At 42.7% G+C, this 24,972-nt stretch overlaps 1 protein-coding gene across 1 annotated transcript in view; it reads left to right on the forward strand.

Annotated features, from left to right (window-relative positions):
• The window catches only part of KIAA1549L (KIAA1549 like), a 122,661-nt gene that overhangs the window by 35,262 nt on the left and 62,427 nt on the right, over positions 1 to 24,972 (forward strand). Inside the window, exons 2-4 of the mRNA XM_085063807.1 lie at positions 18,425 to 18,757; positions 21,568 to 22,170; positions 23,511 to 23,623. Of these exons, the coding sequence (XP_084919933.1) occupies positions 18,425 to 18,757; positions 21,568 to 22,170; positions 23,511 to 23,623 (1,049 nt within the window). The remainder of the gene's footprint in view (positions 1 to 18,424; positions 18,758 to 21,567; positions 22,171 to 23,510; positions 23,624 to 24,972) is intronic.

A 24,972-nucleotide genomic window follows, 5' to 3' on the forward strand; every position in this document is an offset into this window, starting at 1 on the left:
ATAAGTATGTAATTAAGTTAGGGATAGGTAGGCAGGGTAATTGTCCCCCTTGCCCTGCTGCATGGTCAGCAAGCTTAGCCATGGCCACTGAAACCAGCTCAGGACTTGCCACAGGTTCCAAATTCAGACCAAGGATCCAGGATGATGCAAGGTCATTTGGAGTCAGCAGCATGAAAACAAAGCCTGTCCTGTTTGTCTTCCAGTCATAACTCCTTTTCTCTTGAGCGAGATCCTGAGAGGCATTTCTTCATCTGCTGGCATTTGGAGAATTTAGGAAAACATGTATTTTATGCCCTCTCTATTAGTGCTATGGTATTTTAATGAGCAGCCCCTGGGAATTGGTATTGTGACATTAGTTCTGGGTGAATACTTTGTAAAATCTTGCCCCTCTGCCTGTGGAAAAGGTTGCTCTTGGTCTCGCTGGAAATGCAGAAAATTTGCTACATTTCTGTCAGAAAAAAATATTTGTTTTCTCTCAGCCTGTTTGAAGAATGATCTGCTTTTATTTCTGGTGTACAAGCACATCTGTTTTCATAGTCTGTGGGTTTTTAATAAATTGTATCTAGAATGAGCATCCCAGTCAGAGAGTTAAGATACAGAAGTAAGAATTATTTAGGTGTCACCAAGTTACCCATAAACCCCATTGATAGCAATTAGGTGATTGGCACATTGGAACAGGCTGTGCCTGAAGGATTGCACCCCGTGGAAGAGCGGCCTACAATCCAGCAATTTTGGAGAACTGTTGCCTGTGGGATGGACTCATGTTGGAGAAGTTTCTGGGACCCCTTGGGGCAGCAGGGGAAGTACTCCTCTTCCTGAGCAGTGGCAGAACAGCCTGTGATGAACTGACCATACGCCCCATTCCCTGTCTCCTTGCACTGCTAGGGGAGGAGGGAGACCTGAAGGAAAGGTGTTTTTAAGATTTATTTTACTTCTCATCATCCTGCTCTGATTTTGTTAGCCATAAATTCAATGAATACCTTTAATTCTGTTTTCCTGTGAGGATATTTCGTGAGTGATCTCTCCCAGACCTTATCTCAACCCTTGCACCCTTTGTTACAATTTCTCTCCCCTGTCCAGCTGTGAAGGGCAGTGGTAGGGAGGTTTAGTGGGTGCCTGGACACATTCCTTGGTAGTTCCAAGCAGGAGGTTTGTCACCTCTCCAGTGTCTGTATTTAAAGGTGACCCCTGCAGTGGCAGCAGCTCCAGTCTGTCTTTTAGTTTGGACTGAGGATGTTATTGAGCTTGGAAAAAAATGCTCAGAGCCTTCACACTGAGCAGGGAGATAACCTAATGGTCTATTAACTGCACAGCTTGCCCCATTAATGATACTTAGCACCTTCTCTTATCACTCTTTCCAATTCACTACCGTGTTTAGCATCTGGCACTGCAGTTTAAATTTATGTAGAATTTTAATTTAAATTTACACAGAACCGTGGTCTGTGTTATTCTGTGTGGGTTGACTTAAAACACCAATCTCAAGCCCTTATCTTCCATCACACATCTTCTGGAGAAACAGAACTACTTTGTGAGGCGTTGTAGGATGAAGACTTCAGGGGCTGGGCTGTGAATCCTCTCACTTATGTCCTCAGCTGAGTTTTTTTGGTTTTACTCCAGTCAGACCAGAAATAAGTATTTTGTTTCAGATTAATTTCATCAGCATCTCAGTTTTGAATCTACCAGCCTTCTCTCGAGGGTTTCAGATTGGCATGCAACAAAATATTTAACTGAATCTTCATTTTATTTACATTCAGATTACTTATTCTCTAAGCAGGTGTGAAAAAAGAAGGTTTTATTTGAAAATGAAAATATGAAATGCTCTATTTTCGGGAATATTTCTTTGTGAGGTTCTTTTTTAAATCAAAATGTTTTAATAGCTTAGGTAATTTACCTGTCTTTTATCTAATTTAAAATAGTTCCATTAAAATTCTTTCCTATTGTATTCAGCTGGAATGGAATAATTCTCTGAGTTTTCTTCTGCCCTGATTTTAATTCTAGTACCATTTAGACCAGTAAATGCTTGGAAATCAAGTGTATTTATTTCCACAAACAGGTACTTGTTAAATTTCACCTTTCCTAAAAATACTCAGTTATCTACCCAAACTAGCGATATATGCAGGAATATTTTTAAATTTTTTTTTTTTTTTAGGGTAAAAAAAACCCGTAAAACCACCTCAAAAAGAAGAGCACGATGTACAAATTTTTATTTCTAAAATTTGTTTTTAATTTACTTTTAGTTTTTGAAAGGGCAGATCACAGAGGGCAGATGTCCAGACTCCACATGAAAGTGTCGATTGCTGTGTGCCTGGCAGCTTGTGAATGCCAAGTGCTTATTAGATGTTTATGAAATTATTTTCAGACACTTCAGCTGATGAGTAGCTTGCAAATTGAGCCTCTTTTTTGAGAAAAATATATATAATTTTATTATTTTTTATATGTATATTCTCATTCTGCCAGGCACCCCACTGGGCAGTTTGCCTTTCCTTTGGAAAAGACTGGATGTGTGTTGCCTGATGTGCTCAATCCCCTCCTCACACCTCTGGCTACTCTCTCCTCTGTGCCATCACTTTGCTTTTCAGTCCTGAGCCCTTTGCCACACACTCTGGAATATTTCAATATTTCTCACCTTTAATGGTGGTGTTTTTCAGGGCAGCTTGGTTGCTCTCTCCCTCTGAAGTACCAGGGAGTTTCAGCTCCCTTGTTAAGAACTGGGATTTGCAACTCTTATCTGGGCTTTGTGGAGATGCTAGGAGGAGACAAAAAAACCCCCAAAAAAACTTCCAAATCTCCTATAACTGTGATAAACCTCCAAGGATCCTTCCTATTGTGTTAAAGTGTTTATGTATTTCAGAAGCTGGAGACCAAGCTACCATATAAATCTTTAATGCATAGAATTTTAAATTACTGTTTAGTGAACTCATTGTAGAGGGATGGTGAGAAGAAATCCCACAGGAGTGGAATATTGTTAAATCTAGCTTCCCCTCTCTATATTTTCATTTTCTTGGAAATTAATGTGTTTATGCTCAGCAACAAATATACTTTCGGCCAAATAGCAGAAATGCACATATTTGGGGGTCTTAATTTGGGGACAGGAAGCACAAATTTAGCTATCTTTGTGGAAAAGGATTGAAATCTCTAGTCACTGCATAATCAGCAGATGTTCCTGGGCCATACAGCTCAGAAAAGCAGGTTGCTGTTTTGATGACAGGCCATGAAATTTAGTCCACCAAGTTTGTAAATGTTGCTGTAAACAGCTAAATAAAACTGCTGAAGGGGCAGGCTTTGGGCAGTTTCCCTTTGTGACATGTCACACAACGGTGTCACTGCTTCCCAGGCTGGTCCCTGCATGCATTGGGAATATGGAAGGAAGGAAGGCAGGCTGGTTGGGCTCAGAATTCAGTAATGCTTTTGTACAACCTCCTCCTTCCCACAGAGGGAATAAATATCTTCATGGAGAATACTGCACAGACCTACACATCCTTGAAGTGAATGTGTCCATGAGTCAGGAATTGTGGGTGAACATGGAGATGGGATTAGCCCCAGCAGGAAAATGATTTGCATCAAGAGTGGGTTTGGAAAAGGTGTCCTGCCTGCCCTCAGGGTCCAAACCACCACTTCAAACTTGTGCCTTGCTGAGGTTTGTGGTTCAGAGCAGCTTTCCCTGGGTGCCTGGCAGCCAAGGTTGGCTCTGAAACCCTTCTAGAGAGAGCAGAGAAGGTAAAAAGGGAAAATCAGTGACCACAGGGAGGTAATGTTTGGGTGCTCAGTTAAAGTAGATACTGATATTTTGGATAGAAACTTCCTTGGTGGTGCTTTGCCTCAACTGGATGTTGATGAGGTGGTTGCATTGCAGGTTACCTGAGCAACTGTATCTATATTATTCAATACATTAAAAAAAATCAAAAGAAACATTATTAATTATCGAGGTGAAAATGCTGTGGTGATTCTTTTTCTCTCTCTTTTTTTTTTTAATTGTCTGCAGAGAATTCTACTAGTTGGGTTGTGAGGCAGTTTGTAGCTGAGCAGCAGGTCATTGATCACAGAACACAGATTCCTCCTCTGCCTGTTTTCTAAGGGAATGGTGTTATCTTAAGGATGTTTGTTTAAATGGTGTGCTTTTTTTTTGGCATTGTATCTTGCAAGTAGGGAGCAACATTACCCTCAGCATTGGTGCAGACCTTGCCCCAAGATTTGTTTGTCTCTGCTTAAAGAGACCACATTTTCCTGAAGAAACAGCAAGGTCAAGTGGGTCAGCAAGGAGTAGTTCTGTAGTTAAATCACTGGTGGCTCTTCCTCCAAATCCCTCAGCAAATACTGCTTGGCTCTGGTCAGCTCAGAGGCTGAATCAGTGCAGAATGCCTGAACTCTTACAGAAGACTAAATATACCAATTTATTTTTAACCTTGGAGCCCTTTGCCTCACTGAGGAGACCCACTGGAAGATATTTTTTGCCTCCCAAATGCTGTTTTCACTTAGCTGGCTGTGGTATTTCTTGGATAACTGGAATGCAATACCTCGAGGCACATTGTGTGATACCAAGTGCAGTGTGACAGCATGACTAATGTGCATCTACAATTAAATAAAGTTCCTGGAGATTTATTTTTTCATATGATAGTGCCAAGAGATTTCAGAGACTTTGATGTTGACACTTACAGTAATTGCACTGCATCCATTCTGGTGTTCTTGGTAAATTAGATTTCCTGAGTTTGCCTTAGCAGAGGTGCAGCACACCCAATTTGAACCTGTTGTCTGTAATCTACCCAATTTTGATCCACTGAGTATCAAATTTAAATTGGGGATTCTTTTTCTGGCTGGATTACTTGCAAATATATACTACACTTCTTTACTGATTCTTCACACATCTCATTTCTTTTGTACCTGAGAATGAAGGTGAATAATAAAATAGCCTACAAAAAGGCTCACAAAAAAGGGTAAAAAAAAAAGCTACAGACGGGAATTTAAATGAAAATTAATATATTTCTCATTGGAATGCAGAAAGTCTGACTTGCCTGTGGGAGCATCCAAGTACTCTTTCCATTGCTTTTACACCTGTGCTGACTGGGTGTTCTGCTGGGTGGTTTCCCAGAAGTCTCATTTGTACTTTCCTTTTCTCAATAGCCTTGAGTCCCTGGGAAAGCTGGGGACCAAAACGAAGGAAAAAAAAAAAAGAAAAAAGGTGAAAAAAAAAAGATTTCTGGCATATTTGTATGGTGTTTTAAAAAGTAGCACAAATTTTCCAGAGCTCACTGGACCCGAGATGCAGTGGAGTGCTGAAGCAGCAGGTGTGATTTAGTCCTGCCCTGCTGCTCTTGCAGCTGTTTGCAGCTGTGCAAAGCAAGGTCAAAATGCTGCCAGATCAACAGATAAGTCTTTATTTTTAAAAGGGATGGGTTCAGAAACAGGAGCCAAGGTGTTTTAGCACTTCCAGTCCCTTCCTGGGATGAGATGGTATTAAGTGACCAGAGTTAAGATAAGGTTTACACTTGCTTTAAAACTCAAGTGATAACAGTAGGCTCAGGGCAGTGGGGATTAGATTCACTATGCTTGCAAAAGGTTGGAATATATTTATGTAAATAACTAAAAAAAAAAAAATTGACTAAGAAGAAGGCAGGCTGTATTTCGATTTAAAGAGTTCTCATAAACAAATGGAACTGATATTTGTGCAAACTCTGCTGTGCAAGTCCTCACTAAGAAGATAAGGAAATTGTGCTTTCATGGTAGAACACAAGAAGTCACACACAGGCAGACACAGTTTAATCTCATCCTGGCTCACCCTGTAGTGAAGGCTCCCTTTCTAATCCACTGCTGTGCTATAGCATTGTTTCTTTATGATGGGGATAAATGTGTGGTATTAATTTTTTAGCTTCTAGCTAAATTTTGCACTGCCAGTGAACCATCTTATTTCATAACAGCACAGCCTCATTGTGATAGCAGCAAACTGAGGTCCTGTGATTGATGCTATTAGCTCGTGTAATATACTGCCTTCTGTTGTCAAAATTTATTTTTGTTATTGTCAGCATTTTAATATTTCTAGGCAGAGTTTTAAATAACTGGTGCAATAAAAGAAGCTTGTGGTTGAGAAAGATGGTGCCTGGTGGTTTGCAGGAAGGGGATGTGACTGAAACATATTTATCACTGTGAAATTACAACTTCTGAGATGACAAATCTTTGGGGAAAATTGTTGTCATTTAGTTTTTTAATTGGAATTCCGGGAACATTCCTCGTACTCTTTTAAGCAGCACCTGTTAATGAAAAAGCAGTAGCCAGTGAAGAATGAAATTAATTGTTAATCTTTTCTTAGGATTCAGATCACTTTTGGTAAAACCATGAAAAAAGAAATTAATGGGAAAGCCAACAAGGCAATTCTCTAGACTATGACCAGAATTTACAATCTCATTTTTGCCCTCTCCTGCAAATAAAGCTTTTGGCTTCAGCATTAGTTAATTCAGAATGGCAGGTGTCTTTGGGCCCAGGCACCAAGGGTCCCCGTGTCCCTCTCCTTTTGGGGAATTTAGGGGTGCAGGGTAGGTCCCACAGCTCATGTTGCTCTTGGGGCTTGCAGGGAAGGACAAACCCTGGAGGAAAAGGTGCCACAGAAGCACCCTTCTTTGAGACAATTTTAGAAATCACGAGGTAGATACACCTGAGGTAAATAAATATTTGAAAAAAATAATTCACAGACTTTTTTTTTTCTGCTTGTGAAATTGTCATGAGCATCTTCTGATCTTTTCATGCTCAGCATCCAGGCTGTAACTCTTTACTGTACTCCCAGCTTTATTTCATGGTTCACCCATGAAGCCACCAGCATTCTGTACCAGTGTCCAGAGTGACGAAAGAAAAGCAGCAACCTTTGAATGCAAATGGCTTCTCATGAGTGTGGTGTGTCACCTCTGTGGCTGTCTTTGCACCCACAGCTCCCTGTTTTCCTGACATCCAGGCCAACAAATCTTGACAGTGAGGAAGAGCATGTGTTGAAAGAGTACCTGAAGTGGCATAAATCTGACTTGAGAAATTTGCTGATGAGCTGCCCTGGTTTGTGCAGTATGTCACATGTCAGGAAGGCTATGGGAAGAAGCTTTCACCTTCTGCTTCTGCTCTTACCTGCAGCTAAGCCTTGGATGGTCAGGGTTTCTTTTTTATAGTGTCAGGTGCTTGGATCTTAATGCGGCTATTTTGAAACCTGAGAAACTCATAACTGAGAAAAAAGAGTAATAAATGACTGCATGACCTGAAAGTTTTAGCACCTTCTTCCTCCATGCCTTTTAATATAACTTTATTTAATTTTTAAGAAACATCCCATATTCATTAGTTTCCCCTGGTTAGCCCTATCTCATTTGAATTATCTTATTTAAATAACAATACCAGCATAGAGCAGATTAATGGAAAACCTTCTTAAATACTATACAGTGCATGTGTTTGACAGTGTAGCAGCAAAGCTCCTAAAATCCTGGTTAGGCTGAGGGCTTTAAAATCCAGATATTCAGTTATACTGACATGAATGCAAAATGTTTCCTCAGTGTGTGTACAAAGGAAAAGCCTGTCTGAGTATGGCATCGTCTTTCTCTTTTTGTTAGAAGTGACTATGCATGTCCCTAAAGATTAACTGGGTGGTTGGAAAGAAATTAGGGTCTGTTTTTGTTTGAGGCTGTTTTTAGAAATAGCTTCCAGAGAATTTTGGAGAACAGAATCTTATGAAACATCAGCAAAAAGAGCAGTGATCAAGTGACAAGAAATGTCCTGGCTGTACCCAAAGGAGGTCACAGGGATGGGCTTTTGGGGGGTTTAGTTCTGAGTTAAGCTAGAAGTTAGAAAGATGGGGCTCAGCTGAGGACCCAAGGGAGAAGATTTTCAGTTTCTGTCCTACCAGAGTCATGTTTGCCATTCTGTTAGGTGCAATGTGATGTTCCATGTGAGTTCCATGAACAAACACAGCAGAAGGCAGCCAAGAAACTCATGTTACTATGGAGGAAAAAAATGCATCTTTGGCTCATTTTAAACTTTTCAGAGGTAATCTTTTACTTACTATCTATTCAAGAGTCCCAAACCTTTCTGCTGTACCTTGGAGATTTAAATTAGGAGATCCACCAACTTGTCCAGTGCTGTTCACCATCTGGAAATGGCATCATCTTTTCTTTCTAATAATGCTCTTTCTTCCAGGAAGTGTGTCTTATTTTTGAGAAACCAGCTGCTCACTTGGTAGTAGTTAACCATTTACAATTAAAAGTGACTTCAGCTATTATTAAAATATTATTGTCCCTGCAGCAGTGATCCTGCTTTTTTAACTGATTTTTTTAGGGCTCTTGTCATTTCACAGGGAAGATGTTGTCTAATGATTTGACAGAAAATGTTGATGCCTTTGTCTTAGGGAAAAGATCAGCTTTTTCACACCACATCACTGATCAGTACTGACATTTTTTGTGCTTGGGCACCAATGCAAGAACAGAGCTACAGCCTTTGGGTACATCTACCTGCTTTATCCCTGTGCTTGGGTCTTCCTGAGCTTTGGGTTTGCTGCTTTGATACCTGTAAATTAAACTCCTGAGCAATTCAGACAGAACCATCACTTTTGCAGGGAAATAGGTGAGGAGCACATGCAGGCACCTTGTCCTGGAGGTGCTTTGAGTGTCCATTTCTCCCAGGGCAGACTGGAGCTGAACTGGGAGTTGCAGCATTTTTAGGAATCCCACAGTTTGCCAGTGCTACTATTGATTTTTCAGATCTAGAAACAATTCTTATATATTTGCATCTGTATGACATTTCTTCTGGATTTTAATTTCGGACTGAAACGTGAGGTTTGACTGGGCAGTTTTTTAACCTTTTTGCCACCAGTGACTGGGCACCCCCTTGGTGCTTTAGCTTCTTGTCCTCTGTCCGTGAGTGTGGCTGATTATTTTGATATGGACAGCACTGCTGTTCCGTCAGACAAATATTTGCACAGGTTTCCAAGAGGTGAGAAAGGGAAATGAGGCAACATATTGCTGGAAACTCGAGCTATTGACATCTTTATGCAGCAAAGACCTTGAAAATAAAGACTAATGGGCTGTGCACAGTGAAAGCCATAGAAAATGGAAATAACTTTTAAACAGTTTCATGATGATTTCTAGCCTGAGTCAAGTCTTCATTTACTGTCAAACAGACAAGGAGCTTAAGAATTAATTACCTAGTTGATATGCATAGTTCATTAATATGTAATGGATATTGCACTTCATGTTGAATATCCACAGCAGGTCATAGCAAAGTTGCAGGTTGATTTGTTGTTAAGAAGAATTTAATTGCTGCCTGTCATCCTAACCTGACCTCGGCATGTTCTCTGGCAGCTTCCTGGAAGCTGAAAGTTTCCTCCACAGGAAAGTGATTTCCCTCTTTTTGAGACTGGGCCATTACTACATTTGTAAAAGGTAGGAATCAAAAGGTAATCTTGAACTAAAACTGAAAAATATCAGGTTTTTTTGAAAGTGATTGTGTTTAAATTGATAATTTCAGACGAGTGTATCTGTAAGAAGGAACAAGGTGTTGTATATAAGAATTTTTCCCTAGTTCTGTCCTTTTTATGTTGGGAGAGAGGAAAATCCCAAAGCCTTACAAAGTAGATTTCTATACTGTCCCTTACCTTCAGTGCTGTTAATCCTGCTCAGGAATATAGTTTTACTAATCTAAGAAAAACCATGCACTTTATGTGGACTCTTTCTCATCAACAGCTTATGTTTGTAGTCCCATTCGTGGACATAAGGAGGATTCCCCTCCAAAGAAGAATGTCCCAAAATTTCAACTCAACATTTGTCTGTTGGCTCATTCATATATTCAGTATTTTAACCTTTGTGTATTCTTAGACTGTGTAATAGACTTCACCTTTTTGGGCTCAGAAATTACATTATGTAGCAGGATGGATAAACACTGCTTATTTGGAGCAAATCTTGAAGAGAGAATAGGATCTGGGTTTGATTATTTTGCTGCATTTTTTCTTTTAAATGTGTGCTATTTGCTCTTTTCACACCCTCTCTTCAGTGTGACCCAAAAGTTTTCTAATCTAAAAATCAGTGTAGTTTTTCTTTTTTTTTTAAGAGCAGAGACTTTTGTACTTTGAAAGCATTATCAGTGAGGCAATATTGAACACTGTGCAGAGAGAGAAAGCAGGATGCTTCTGTGTGTGACCTACATTTCTTTCCTGGTCTTCACCTCTTTCTCCTTCATCACAGGCAGTGGGGAGAGCTTGAAAGTAGCAAAGCCATTGAGGAAACCTCAGTCCTTGTATCGATCCTGTACTCCTGGCACCTCTGAGATCGTATCTCTCCTTAGGGAGGATTAACTTCTCTCCTGGTTATCTTGCTGGAACAGACCCCAAAGAGGATGTGCCTCTGTGTCCTCCACGGCAAGCACAGGGGTGCCCAGGGCACAGCCTCCCCCTCTGCCCTTCCTGTCTTGGCCTGAAATAGTCACTGGAAAGCACAGAGAGCTTGTCTTCTCCCAGCCTTGTGTGTGTGTGTGTTACCTCTAGAAACTGACACTCCAAAGCTCTGAAATGAGCTGAAATTAATAAGTATTAGGGTTGTAACCCCTAAACTCAATTATCAGCAGTGCTGGCTGAAGCTGCTGGTGTTACCAACCTGTTTGTTACCTCCTCTCTGCTGCAGGGATGGCTCCTGTGGCACATGAGGAACTCACCTGCACGTCCTTGTTTTGGTGTCCTGACTTAGCCTTGTGCTGCAGCCCCAATTTGGGTGTCCCCTCTGCAGGGAGTGGGTTGGCTGAGCCTCCCCCTAGCAAATGGTCCAGAGGGTCTTCTCTGCTACAGGCTGTGGCCTCAAATGTTCCCTTGAAGATGTGCTTGGGTTGGTGAGCAGAAAGCTTTTTGGCTCAAGGGAACATTCACAATTGCTCAACAAGCATGTCAAAATATATTGTATTATGTAATTTGGCCCACAGTTCAACCTTTTGAAAGCACCATCGTTTCTTTAGGAAAGTTCTGCAGACAATAGTTTTTTTTTCTTTGTAGAATAATCTAAACGGCTTTTAGCAGGAACTCTGCAGTCTCCTCTTGAGTTTGATTTTGCTGGGGAGTTTAAACTCTGAAAGCATTATTAAAGGAGTAGCTTCTAGTTAAGAAAACACATATTTTTTTACATGTAATAGTAAAACTGTACTACTATTACTCTTAGTGAGTCCTTAGTTACTGGCAGTAGAAAAACTGCTGCACATTTCATGTATTTTGCTGCCTAATTCCTAAAGAGTCTAAAGAGATCAGAGTTTGCAACCCAAACTCTTTTAATGCCCTTTAAGAATTTGATGCCACCCTTACAGTCTATCCTAGCTCTGTACATTTAAAATAAATAAATAACTTTAACCTGTCCTGTAAAAATGCTATTTGCTCAAAAATAATGGCATTTAAAAACATTTTAGCTTTCTTTTTTTCCCCCTAAACCATAAGAATTCAGAATTTTCACGTAAGGAATGAAAATTCAAGTACTAACGCAGCCTGCCTTACTTAAGGTTTTTTTATAAAAAAAGACTCTCAAATATAGTAAAACTCAAGGTAAAAGCAGGAGAACTGGCAGCTTTGCTATTGTATGTTCCCAAATAACCTTGAAATTTTTTGCTACATAGTTCATTAAATCATTTATGCTGATGCTAGCAGTGTCTCCAGAAACTTTCCTGAATAAACACAATTCCTTTGCTAAGGTTTGTGTAAATCTCTGTTTACAAATAAATAGATAAGCAGGGTGCTAAAGCAGGCTGTCAGGCTCACAAAGGTATTGATCCTAAAAGCCTTGCTGAAAAAGCAATAAAAATTAATTGAAATAATAACAAGCAAAGAAATATAGATGTCATTTATTCGCTTAAATTCTGTGAATAACCAGATAAACTCGAGCAGAAATGCTAACTGGGATGTTCAGCAGGCTGAAGGGCAAGAGTTTCTGGTTCCTGTATGATTATGTGCAATTATCCCGTGGCATGGTGTGGTGATGAATCCCCCTCTGCCACGCTCTTTCCTGCATTTCCTAATGTTCCAGCTGAACATCTGCTCTGTGAATACAACACGCAGATGATGCAGCTGCAGTTCCCGGTGGCAGAATTGTTTCCCCCGTGCCAAGAGCTGGGTTTTCTCACCCTGGCTGATCCATTGTCTCCTGCACTGCTCTTCACCTCCCTCCCCGCTGCTACACCCTATTAAAGCCTCCCAGCAGGGCTGCCTGGGTGGCAGAGGAGACACTTTGGAGCCCCAGGCAAGGCTGGCACTGGGTACAAGTCACACCAGCCTGTCGCTTCCCGGAGCAGCATTGGTGACAGCTGCGAAGGCTCCGCAGCCTGGGCTCTGCTCTCCTGCATCCCAGCCAGCTGACATTTGGGCTGGGGCAGCAAGGAGGGCAGGCCATGCCAAAAGCAGTGGTGAAAGTGCATTTCCATTGCATTTCCATTGCAGCTCTGTGTTTTAATTGGTAGCCAAGAGGTTGTCCCTGATGCAAAGCTCTGCCGCCGGAGCGTCGGGACCCAAAGGGAACTCTGTGGGAGCAAGGGAAGTTCACAGCATTCCAAGCAGAAAAGATTTGCTGCTTTGATTTTCATGAGAGAGAATACGTGGCTGTGCATTTGAAACGACCAGATATCATATCCAAATATTTCTTCTTTTATTTATAATGAAGTCCAAACTCTGGTTTGTTGAGAAGGAAACCTTGTGCTATGGGGGTATCTCCTCATATAGATTTTCCCTCCCAGTAAAACCACTTCATTTCAACAGAATTCTCATGGTGGCAAGACAAAACATTTTGCCTTGTTTTCAGAATCACATTAATAGTCGTTTTCAGGTACAATTTTCTCAGATCACTAGGTAAAAAGGCTTTTTTTTTTGGATGAGAAAGGTGCTTTTTTGATGACTGGATCCTGTAAGCATTGACAGGTAAATGGAGGCTAGTCAAATAATCTGAGTTTAAAGCTGTCAGGACAGAATTTTGGGTTTGGAAGGTCAAGATCTAATCTGGGAAAAGTTGCAGCTGAAACAAATGTGAGAAACTGCCTGTTGAACCACCTAACTTTTCCTAGAATCTGCCTAAAAAAATGGTTATTAAGGTATCTGTGAACAACAGGATTTAGTTTTCTGGTTTCTTTACCTTTGCTCTTTTGCAGTTTTCTCTGCCTCTCCAGCATCCATTCCTTCTACAATAGCTCTGGGTTTGGCAGCTGCTGAGAACACTTCTGTTCTCCCTTGCCATGCCTTGCTCATCCCTCCAGCAAAGTTCCTCTGAGGCTGAACACAAAGCACACTGACCAGAAAACCAGCCATGGTTCATGGTTTCTGGAACCAGGGCTTTCTGTAGGCTGGCTTGTTGTCAGGGCTAGAAAACACTTACAGGTGAATTGTTTTGCAAAAGGTGTGTAATTAAGCTGCAAATGCCAAAATGATGCCAGAAGTGGGATGTATGACATGCCTAGTTGTGATGTATTAATGTCATTGATGTAGGATTGGGATAACATATTATGAAGGCATAATTTTTGCCATTCTGCACTGTGAGCAAAATTTTGATATGCTACATGGCTATTTTTATAAGTGCTTTGCCGAGTATTTGTGGTTTTCATTGGTAGTGTATTTCATATCCTTTGACTCATGAAATCTGTATTTTTGTGCCATTTCTCCAATTGCAAACTCTTAATGAATAATGAAAAAAAAAAGATAATATTAGGATAACTCTGTGAAGTGGTGCTATTATCTTACTGTGTCTGCTTAATGCTCTTCAATGGAAGTAAATTGCATAACCCTGTGATTAGATTGTGCATTTTTTCACTGGTGTAACAGAGATTCCTTTCCTGTTAATTTTCTTATCTGACCTTTGGCCACTCAATCTCTTGTGGTAAAACAGTAAGTGGGAAGCATCACAGTTTTGAGAAGGAAAAAAATATGCGTTTTTTGATATGTTAGTGGCATTGTTTTAAAGAGGAGATGCAGCCCTAGGATTGTGCTATTTGGTACTGGATAGAGTTGTGTAAAGTGTTAAAGGCTCTCTCAGCAATACTTGTAAGTAGATTGTAATTTTTATAGAATCATTAAGGTTGGAAAAGACCTCCAAGATCATTGAGTCCAATCTTTGGCCAAACATCACCATGCCAAATAAACCACAGCCCTAAGTGCCCTGTCGAGTCATTGCTTGGTCACTTCCAGGAATGGGGACTCTGCCACCTCCCTGGGCAGCCCCTTGCAATGCTTAGCAATCCTTTCTGTGAAGAAATTCCTCCTGATGACCAACCTCAGCCTCCCCTGACGCAGCTTGAGGCTGTGTCCTCTCATCCTGTTTCTGCTTGTCTGACAGTCTGACCCTCACCTGGCTTCAGCCTCCTTTCAGGGAGTCCTAGAGAGCAATTAGGTCTCCCCTGAGCCTCCTTTTCTCCAGGCTGAACAGCTCCAGCTCCCTCAGCCATTCCTCATGGGACTCTCCAGACCCTTCCCCAGCTCTGCTGCCCTTCTCTGGTCTCTCTCCAGCCCCTCAATGTCCTTCCTGAGCTGAGGGGCCCAGAGCTGGGCCCAGCACTCGAGGTGTGGCCTCAGCAGTGCTGAGTGCAGGGGGTCAATCCCTGCTCTGGTCCTGCTGGTCACTCTACTCCTGATACAGACCAAGATGTCACAGGCCTTCTTGGCCACCTGGGCTCACTGTGGCTCATGTTCAGCCCCTCTCAACCAGCACCCCCAGGTCCTTTTCCCTGGCTCACTTTCCAGCCATTCCTCCCCCAGCCTGCAGCTCTGCCTGGGGTTGTTGTGACCCAAGGGCAGGCCTGGCACTGGGACTTGTTAACTCATCCTGCTGGGCTTGTCCCCATCCCTCCAGCCTGTCCAGATCCTTCTGCAGAGCCCTCCTACCCTCCAGCACATCAACACTCCCACCCAATTTCCTGTTGTCTGTGGATTTACTGAGGGAGCCCTTCATGCCTTCATCCAGGTCATGGATAAAGACATAACCAGGACCAGCCCCAGCACTGAACCTGGCGGACACCACTGGTGACCATCCTCAGCTGGATGTGACTCCATCCACCACCACTCTCTGGGCCTGTATTCCTAAAATGTAGCCTTCACAGCACTTAATAGCAGTTGGGGATTTTTTTGGTAATATTTTTTTTTAAATTTCAGAAATAAAAATTAAAGCAACTTGATTTGAAAATTGAAATTCTGTCTTCAGTATGCTGAAGGTTATGAAACGATACATACTTGACATATAATGGGAAGATGTCTTTGTCAGTCATGCAATAAAATTTCCCAAAGTCCTTTTTATCAACTTCACTTTTAAATGTTATTAATCCAGGTGATCTGTAAGTAATGCGACGCAAGTCAAGACAATAAATATCTTCTGTTGTTGAAGATGCCTTTGAGTTGATATTTTGTATTGGCTCAGAAGTGACAGAAGGATATTGTTAGAGTTATGTCCAGAGTACGGTGATGAGGATGATGAAAGACCTTGAGGCAAGGTGTGGAAAAAGTGACTGAGGTCACTTGGCTTGTTCAGCTTGGAGAAGAGAAGGTGAGGGGTGCCCTCATGGCAGTTCACACCTTCCTCACAGGGACCCTCGCTTTATTAAAGGGGAGGGGTGATTCACTCCTTTGGCTGAATTCAGAAATATAAAAAACATGGTTTTGTCCAAAATGGACCAATTTTAGCCTCCTGTTGGGGCATACTGGAAATGTTTCTCCTTATTGCTAATGGAAAGGTCCCTCATCAGTGAGGGCTGTTGCAATGAGGTTGCTGCTGAATGGATTTTGGGATTGTTGGAGGTGGTTTTTCGACATTAGCCTGGAAGAATAACAGGTAATAAGAATAACAGGTAGGAGAAGCTGTTGGTGTGCACAAGCAGGGGCTCAGTGCACAATGCACACTGTGGGGAGTTCTCACTGTGGCTTTCCTGTTGATTTGAATTGGTTGTCTCCTCCTTCATCAAGGGTGTTCAGCTGTTGATGGATGGAGAAGTGAAATGTTTTCCTGCCTACATTTTTTTTCCATGATGCAGTCTTGTTTTGCAAGGTTTTTGATAGGGATCTGTAGTGGTTGATACCACCCTAACAATTTTCAATCAAAGAGTATGTACTTCAGTTTAAACTTCGTATATTGCATCTGTCTGGTTGTTGAATTTATGGCAGTTTGAAACAGATGCTGATAGTCAATATCTTTCCATAGGCATAGAATCAAAGAAAACCTGCTGCAGTTGAATGCCAGCACAGTACATAGGTTGCAGACTATTGCATAATTTTCTTAAAGCTTCAGTAACTTGGGAGCTTTGCTTCATTAATGGGCATAAACAGAGAAATTGGCTGTTGATAGGGAATGGAAGGAATAAGAACTGAAGGGCTAGAATTAAGCAGTGTCTAGAGGATATTTTTATTCAGTGTTTTATCTTCTTTGCAATATTTGAACTTTTCTTCCCTTCTTGTCAATATGCAGTAACATCAATGCTTTTTCCAGGTTTATGTTGTCTCTCTGCTCATAATCATTCTAATTAAACCGACGTGTGAAGAAATGTATGAGGAATGGTGCAGTCTGTGAGAGGATTGATGTTGACAGGTTTTGCTGTTCTAGAAAACAAAAAAACATTGGCTTGCTTAATTCCCCTTCAGAACTTGTGCTAGACTAGTTCTAGGACTAAGTGTTAGAAGAAATCCCACAGGAAGGCTTTGAAGTCACTTGTCAGTTCTGAGGTGAAACAAGACAATTCAAGGTGTAACAGGTCAGGTAATGATGACTTCACCAGCAGAGACATTTAAGCTACAAATTGCCTAAAGCCTGATTTTGCAAAGGTGGATTGGGCTCCCCCTTGGCCTGCTTGTCTCTCATCACCATGGGTAGCCCTGTGCCTGCCTCCCTTTGCTTTTCTCCAAACCACTAGCATGCAAGTTAACCTGCATCAGGTGAAAGGTCTGGGGACTTTGGTTGCTGGAGGGCAGAGCTCCATTTTGTTGCCCATCCTGGAGCTGCTTCCCTAAACACAGTTGCTTCTGGAGTCTATATTTATTCTTACATTTCAGTGAAGGAGACAATAATGGCCATTTTCCACCATGGATAAAACAGAAGATCTGTCATTGGTTTGGGTTTTCTTTGGTTTTCTTGGGGTTTTTTGGTGTATGTATTTTTTTTTTTTTTGAGAGAGAAAATGCCATATCAAACATAATTCCAGCACGTTCCTGTTGAACGGTCTAATCACCTTCTTTGCCCATATGGATGATGGGCAGCATAGAAACTTAGTAAGAAAGAAACTTAGCTTAAATAGGTGCAGTGTGACCCATTTTTTCCTCTTTTGCTGTAAGGTCTCCTGCTGCTGCCTCCTGTCTGTGTGGGCTAAACCCAGTTGGTGCTGTTGGCTCTGCTGACCCTTGAGTTTCTGGGTGGCTGGAGCCAATGTCCAGCCTGTTTTATGTGTCTTGAGATCCTGCTTGCTCTTCCACACCATGGTGCTGAGCTATTCATAAGGCCATGGAGGAGGTTGGAATTCCCTGTGTCTGATCCAGATGTGCTGCAGCTGGAGGGCAGGATTTAGCTCCATGTTGTTCCTCTGCTTAGCTATGCAAAGGGACACAGCTTGGCATGGTACCAAGTGCCAGGGCTGAGTTTTGATCCATTGTCTTGACAGGGGGGAAGGGAAAAAAACCCCACCACCTTAAATTTTACTCTTGAGTGAATCCTAATCTTTAAATTAGTACAAATGTGAGAGTTGCCATGCTATGATTTTGGAATAACTGTAATCATTTCAAGAAAACAAAGCCTAGGAACATTATGGTGTTGAATGCAGAGTAAACTGGCGTTTGAAATGATGTGTTGTACATCTGCACACATCAAAAAAAAGAGTTTAATTCCCTAATTTGTTTTGGACCTTGCCCCCCTCTCCTCTTGTTTTATTTTGCTCCTTTTGTGTCAGTAATTGCATGTGTTATTAGAATTGGCAGGATGAGCACCTCCAGATGCATCCTACAGGAACGCAGCCAGAGCTGACTCTATTCCCATGTCAGACTGCGTGCCAAGTCACTGAAGCTTGCCTGTCAAAACCCATACCCTCTCTACACTGCTTCTAAACCCAACTTCTCACATAATATTTTGACACTGAGTGACTCATGATGACCTCAAGAATTTTCCCGAGCTTGAGAATGTGTCTTTTAGTATGTTGGGACATCCCTGGTAAAAGTAGGATTTTGGAATAGCGTGGCCTAGGCAGCTTTCCTTATTCTTCTGTCAGATGAAATGAGTTGAAGGGTTTGAAATCTGTTGTTTTGAACCTTTCACTGGGTTTAATGTTTTGGTTTATTTTGTAAACTTTCTTTGAATTTTTAATGCACTTTGAAAACAACAAAAAATTCACTTATTTTACTAAACATAATGCATTTTCTGTTGTGATTTTCAACAATAACACAAAAACTCCTCTTCCTTTGGGGAAGAATATACTAATTTTACTTATTATTTTACAGGTATCAGGCAACAGCATATCAATGATGCTCCTTCTACAGGATCTTTTCCTAACTGGAGATCTATACTATCACCAACACGGCCTTCCACAGAAACTAAGACTTCCTCAGTAGCTGATATTTCTCTGGGACAGACTTTGGAGAACGCAGACCTGCTTCAGATGATAAAAACAACGCTGACTGGTGCACGTAGCAGGACTTTGGATCAAATGCACCTGTCACCCTCCCTTTATCAAGGCAGTGGGAACAGTGCACCCCAGGAACTCGCTGAGGTGTCAGCTGAGTCACCTCTGAGGGCATCATCTCAAGATGCAGATGACACAGCTGCTCTAACAGGTTTGCCTCAGCTCGGTATGTTTGCCACATTGTCCACACCACCTATGACACATTTGAGTACAGCTGTGCCATCCCAGCCATTAGAAACACCCTCCATTTCAAAAGAAAGCACGTCAGGATCAGACATGCTTGCTGCTGTTCCATCACCATCATTCTCCTCATTGGTAATTCAGTCACCTCATGCCATTAACTTTTCTAAACCAGCTGTACTGCCCATCAAAGTGCCTTTGTCTGCAGATCCTGGAGGTTTCTTCAGCACAGATTCAGCTAGCTCACAGGTTAGTGAAAGCAGGAATAGTCCTCTAAGCATGGTGCATTCCAGTGTGGTGAACCACAGAAGGGGTCCCAGCTTGTTTGTGGGGGCCATGCTTGTCATTGGATTCACACCAGTGCATTTCACAGAATTAGTGGGAAAAGGGTCTCCTTTGGAAAGGACCTCTTTTTCATCTGTGTACTCTGACACTCCTGGGTCAAAAATGCATCAGTCTCCCTGAGAGTAACTTCCCAAAGCCAGTCATGGCTCCCTAATGACAGTATGTATAATGTCTGTTCCGCTGGAGTTAAACCACTTAGCCATTTAGGGCAGCACTGACTGACAGAATTAGTGATATCACTCTTGTGTCATCATCAGTTTCTCAGGATAAAGCAGAGGTTCCTACATCAGTCTTCCATCCTGTGGGTGCTCCACATCTAATACCTCCAGTGAGTCATCCTCAGTCTTTCCCAGCACTGACTAATTGCCCTACAGGCTCTAACCCTGCACCTTTCATGTCATCAGCCTCCAAGAGCCTGGCTGAGGTCTCCAGCTCGACACAGAGCACATCCTCCCTTTCCTTGCCAGTATCACTCATTCCAGATGCAAGGCACGCTTGCAGCGCAGTGCTGCCAGTATGAGAATTTAGAAGCAAAACAGATTTTCTCTTTAGAAATGCAGCACACTCCTCTCCATCAAGCCCAAGGTCTCCCTTGCTAACTGAGACAAACGAGGTGTTTACTGGGGCAGCACGCACAGACAGTCCCAGGGCGGCAGCAGCCAACCAGGAGAGCTGCAAATCCCTCCCTCTGCTGCCTCGCAGCGCTCGCTGGTACCTCTGAGTCAGAATTTTGCAGAAGACCTCACTGGTGGAACTTACCAGGCAAACAGCAGGAGACTCCCAGCTGCTTCTGCCCCTGCTCTCTCAAATCCTGGTGGCTTTCCTGTGGCAAGGATACTCGACAGCCTTTCACACGAGGAGTGACTGCAAAGATGTCCATGGACTTTAATGCTAATAAAGTTCTGCACTGTGGAGCTCAGCTTTGCCAAGTTTTTCCAGATATCCAAACCAGTACACTCCCCATAGGATCCAGGATACTAGGCACTGTTTTGGAGATGACTCTGACTAGTCTTGATCTAGCTGCCATTGATTACTTCCACTACAAGCCTTCCAAAACCTGAACCTGCTATCACAAATACTTCTGCCAGTAGTGTTTTTGTGACTGCACATCTTCCACCTGGAGATGCAGAAGGTTTAGATGTAACTATAAATGAAGAAAGAAAGATGAGAGTGCCCACTCTTGTGATTCCACATGCAGAATATTAATCTCCAAGAGCTTTAAATCATTTAACCTCTGGTCAGACTTTGCATTCAGTTGATGAAAAGCCACTCGCCTCTGTCATGCCTCCAGTGTGGTGTATGCTGCCATCACTTGATTCCATGACAATAGTGATGGACAGCCACAGCTCTGCCTCTTCCAGGATTTTGAATGCAGACTCTGAAAGCAATTTAGATCCTGTCAGCCCTCCTGAAGTTGTAACTTCAGCTTCTACGTGGACCAATAAAGCATTGCTGCCTGCAGCTGGCATTAGTATTCCTTCGGTAAAAACTTCAGTCCAAATTGGAATAAGAGAAGTTGCTCCAAGTACTTTTCCATTGGAAGATGAGTACCATGCACCATACTTGGTAGTTTCAAGTCTGCAAAGCATAATTAATACAAATTACAAGCAGCCACTCTTCTCCACCCCTCCAGCAAACGATACATATGCATCCTATAGTCAAAACATTTCAAATTTAACATTTGCTGAACAGAAAAGCATTTGATAATTTGATGTAGATGCATTTGCACTGAAAACATCTCCTGTTCAGTATTCATCCCTTGCTACCTCATTGACAATGCCTGACCTTCTGCAAAAAAGCATGGAAGCACGGCTGAAAACAGTGCTGATTTCTTCCCTGTTGGAGATGTTCCTATCATTATACATGATAAAGCACCTCTCCATTTACATGTCCCTCCTGTTAATGGTACAGGTGCTCTTCCTAGCTCTCTAGAATTCCAAACAAGTGATGCTGGGAAGAGTCCTTTACTGACTGAAATGTTAGGCACAGCACCAGTGCTGGCTTTTCAGCTCACTGACAACTTGACTATTTCAGCCCCCAACAGAAGCAGTGTCACCCTCAGCACACTTCCAGCCCCATCCCACTATCCCCTAACCAAGCCTTCTGGCTTGACTCTCTTCCATAGTTTTATCTCAGAAGACATTAGTTCTGGAAATTTTCCAGAATTTGCAGACAACCAGTTGGAGTCCTCTGGTTATTAGGTTATGGCTGACAAAAATCCAGCCATGTTCGGTGTGGAGGAGTGGGACACAAGTGCTACCAGTCATAGTCTAGCTCCCAGTAACATCTCTAATAAAGCTACCAAGGGCATCCCATTGCAAACCCCTACCACCAGTGCTCTGCACTCAGTCATCATAACTTCTGTCCATGCATCACCAACACAGATAGAGTCTCCTTCTTTGTCAACAACCAACTTTACTCATTCTGTTCTTACAGTGTTATCTGGAGTATCTTCTGGTGCAATACCTACAGTAGAAACTTCAGAAGCAAAACCACTAACAAGAAAATCATCTCCAGCTTCACCAGTGCCAGCTTCTTCCTTCTTTTCTCTAGGCACTGAAAACACACCTTTGCCATCTGTGATGGCTTTAAGCACACCGATACTGACACTAACAAAAAATAACACTGCCACCAAACTGGCACTGGATCTAAGCTCAGTAGAAATACATGCAGACTTTCCTTTTGCAACAAGAAACACGACTGTCTCACCTGTGGACATGCCAGCTATGCTCATAACCCCCAAGAGCAGCACGGTCACAGCTTCCACACTCGCACCCACAGCCCATGTTCCAAGGCAGATAACAGACACCCAGAAGTTCCCGAGCTCAGACATCACCAAAACGCCAACCCCATACCCACTGACAATGACAGCAGCTTTGACATCTATTACAGCATCAGCGAAAACAACTAGGCTTCCCCCTTCTGCAGTGGAACTCACCCCTGCTCCTCCCGAAACCACGGCTGCAGCCGCTTTCGCTAACATGACAGCAGCTCCCTCCCTGGACTGCCGGCTCTCTGCCAACATGATGCTCAAAACAGGTATGTGACCACTCACTGGGTTTGCTGAAGGGACCTCGTGTGTCTGTGAGGGGCAAGTAGTGAGGTGTGGGGAATGCACTGCCAAAGAATGTGGGGTGGTAGTGATTAGCCTTCTGCCCTGACAAACCAGATGGATACCAGCAGGGTTGTTAGATGGAAATGGCATTGGCTTTACTTGTGGCTTGGATTTTAACGTGAATTCGTCAAATGAAGTGGTGAGATCAGGAGGTCTGAAGTTAGGGGGTCACTGCAGGACCACCTGTGTGGAGGGACAGCCCTGTCAGACAGGATGGTTTGGTCCCTGCTTTGCAAGAAGGAGTCTGTGCTGCTGAGGAGGACAGTGCAGTAACCTGTCTTGGACCTCAGCCCTGTTTACACACAAATACTTAATCCTGTTCTAATATGAATGCCTAATTTTACCATTAAAGATTCATTTGAAAATAATGTTTAGCATTTAGAGTTGCACACTTCAAAATAGGAGTTTTCTGAGTGAGCAGTGCTGCTTCTGGCTCTGGCTCTTTTTACATGGACAGCTTCTCTTTAGCTGTAAGAACTCTAAATTAAAGGGGCCTGGAGAAGTACCTTGCCCAGGATTCACATAGACTCCTTGTGCTAGAACAGCACAGCATGAGAAGATGTGTGTATCTTGGAGATCTCAACAAAAATAGGTACAAAAAAGAGTTTATGACCTTGTATGATACAGGCTATAGCTTTTGGACCTAATGTGTTTGTTAGCTGCTAAAAATCCCCATCAGTAGTGTGATGAGTACAACAGCTGTTTCTAAAGATGGAAGTAGCTTGTGTACAGTATATGATTAAAAGTATTCAAGTGCAGCTATAAACTCTTCCTGCAAATTATAAGAGAAAAAGAAGATAGCGTTAAGTTTATTAAAGAATGCATACAGATGCTTCCTAAATGGAAAATAATTGTAGCAGTGGAGCAGCAGATTTCTTTTATGTAACTCTGGCCATGAAGATGAGAAGCCTGTCTGTGCAGCTCTGGCTCAGTCCCCTGGGAACGCTGTGCCAGTCTGCCCGCAGGCAGTGAGTGGCCTCATGCTTCACTTGGAAAAGCAGCATGGCAAAGACTTCTTGTTGCTGCTTAACAAATTGCATTTGTTAGACCTTGCTCTGGAAACGTTGAAACAATGGGCTATTGCCATGGGATGAACAGGGAGCTCAGGAGCTGCTGAGCCCCTGCAGTTCTGCCTTTGGAGCTGCTGCTAATCCAAGCTGCTTTGATGATCCCTGCACAGCCAGCCCGATGTAAAACAATTAAAGAAAGCAAACAGGAGCATGGTGATGTCTCAAACCACCCTGTGGCTTTTGTTGCTTCACAGTTCTGTTTCTGAACACAAGGAGGATGATGATCAGCAATGCCTTCAGGGAGAGTGTGAGAAAAGGACTCAACCAAGTGCTGAGACAAGCTTTCAACCAGAACGTCAGTGCTCAGGTAAGCATGCTTGGCTTTACCTGCATGATTTCACCAAAACAGCTCTCCCACCAAAGAATCCCAGCTGGCTGCAGCTCCAGTGGTGTCTCTGGATGCAGGAAGCCTCTCAGAGGGGAGCACTGAGCTTTTCATTTGGAGAGCAGTCACAGGTGGCACCCACTCTGGTCTCTAAAAATTTAAGGGATACTCCAAAGCTTTTACCAGATTATTTGATGAAGAAGAGAGAAATGCGAAATTCTTTTTAGTGTGTTCTGGGAAACAACTACTGACAAGTTTCCTCATCCTCCTGCAGCTCAGGAGTGACTTCTGCTCAGGGGCAGCTGAGTGTTCCTGTGCTCAGCCTGGATCAATGGCAAGAGCACGGCTGGTAAATGGGATGTCACTGCTGTCAGTCCACTCCCTGCTTTGAAAACCCAGCACCTGACAGGTGCAGTTCCCCAGGGATGAAAATCCTGAGCAGGGAGAAAGCACAATTTATTGAAAATAAACAGAGGTGATGTGTTCACCACTTTGCAGCTGAGCTGCACGAATCTCTACACTGCTGTGTGTGAGAGCAGGCTCGGGTGGGCTGCCTGGGAACTTTTCCCTGGGACACAGCTTCCTGTGCACTCAGGCTAGGCTTTGTGGGCAGCCCAACTGTTAGGAGTTGCACTCACCAAGCCTCTGGGAAGAAAATAAGTAATTTTGCTCAAAACAGAGGGCATCAAGTTGGCTTTGGTCCTCATGCTTTATTGCTGCAAGTGTGGAGGATGTTAGCTGGTTTGGGAATTGTGTGTTCCTGAGCCTTGGCAGCAGCAATAAAAACTGTCAGATTTAGTCCCCTACCTTTTTGCAAGGTTGAGAGGAGCTGCCTCCTAATAGAGGGAACCAGCTAAAAATTAGTGAGAGAGACCAATTCCAGGGCTAAAACTTTCTGGAAAATATAGGATTTTGAGGTAAAACTCAGCTCATGTTTTGACTCACGGTGGGTCCATTCTTGTGGTTTGGCATTTCCACTCATATAGGTCCATTCATAGATTTAACCATCTGGGACAGTACAGGAGAATAGATATATATTCTATATATAAGAGACAGCCCAATCAAATATTGGAAACTTTTGTCTTTCAAAAATCTGTCTGCAAACCTGCAATGAGGGAAACAAGCATAAAGTCAGTGATCTTCGGGCATGGAGTAGGAAGCTCCCTGTATTTTTCCATGCATAATCAAAATGTCCCAATATCTGTGCATGAATGAAACCTTACCTGGGGGTTTGCAGCTGTGGTAGCAGCACTGCACTCCTTCAGTTTGGAGCCCTGGCAGTATGAGCTGAGCCTAAAACTCTCTGAGTGTTTCTGCTAATAACACGTCTG

Source organism: Lichenostomus cassidix, chromosome 5 (assembly GCF_008360975.1).
Source record: "Lichenostomus cassidix isolate B80296 chromosome 5, HeHo_3.0, whole genome shotgun sequence".
Taxonomy (NCBI): Eukaryota; Metazoa; Chordata; class Aves; order Passeriformes; family Meliphagidae; genus Lichenostomus; species Lichenostomus cassidix.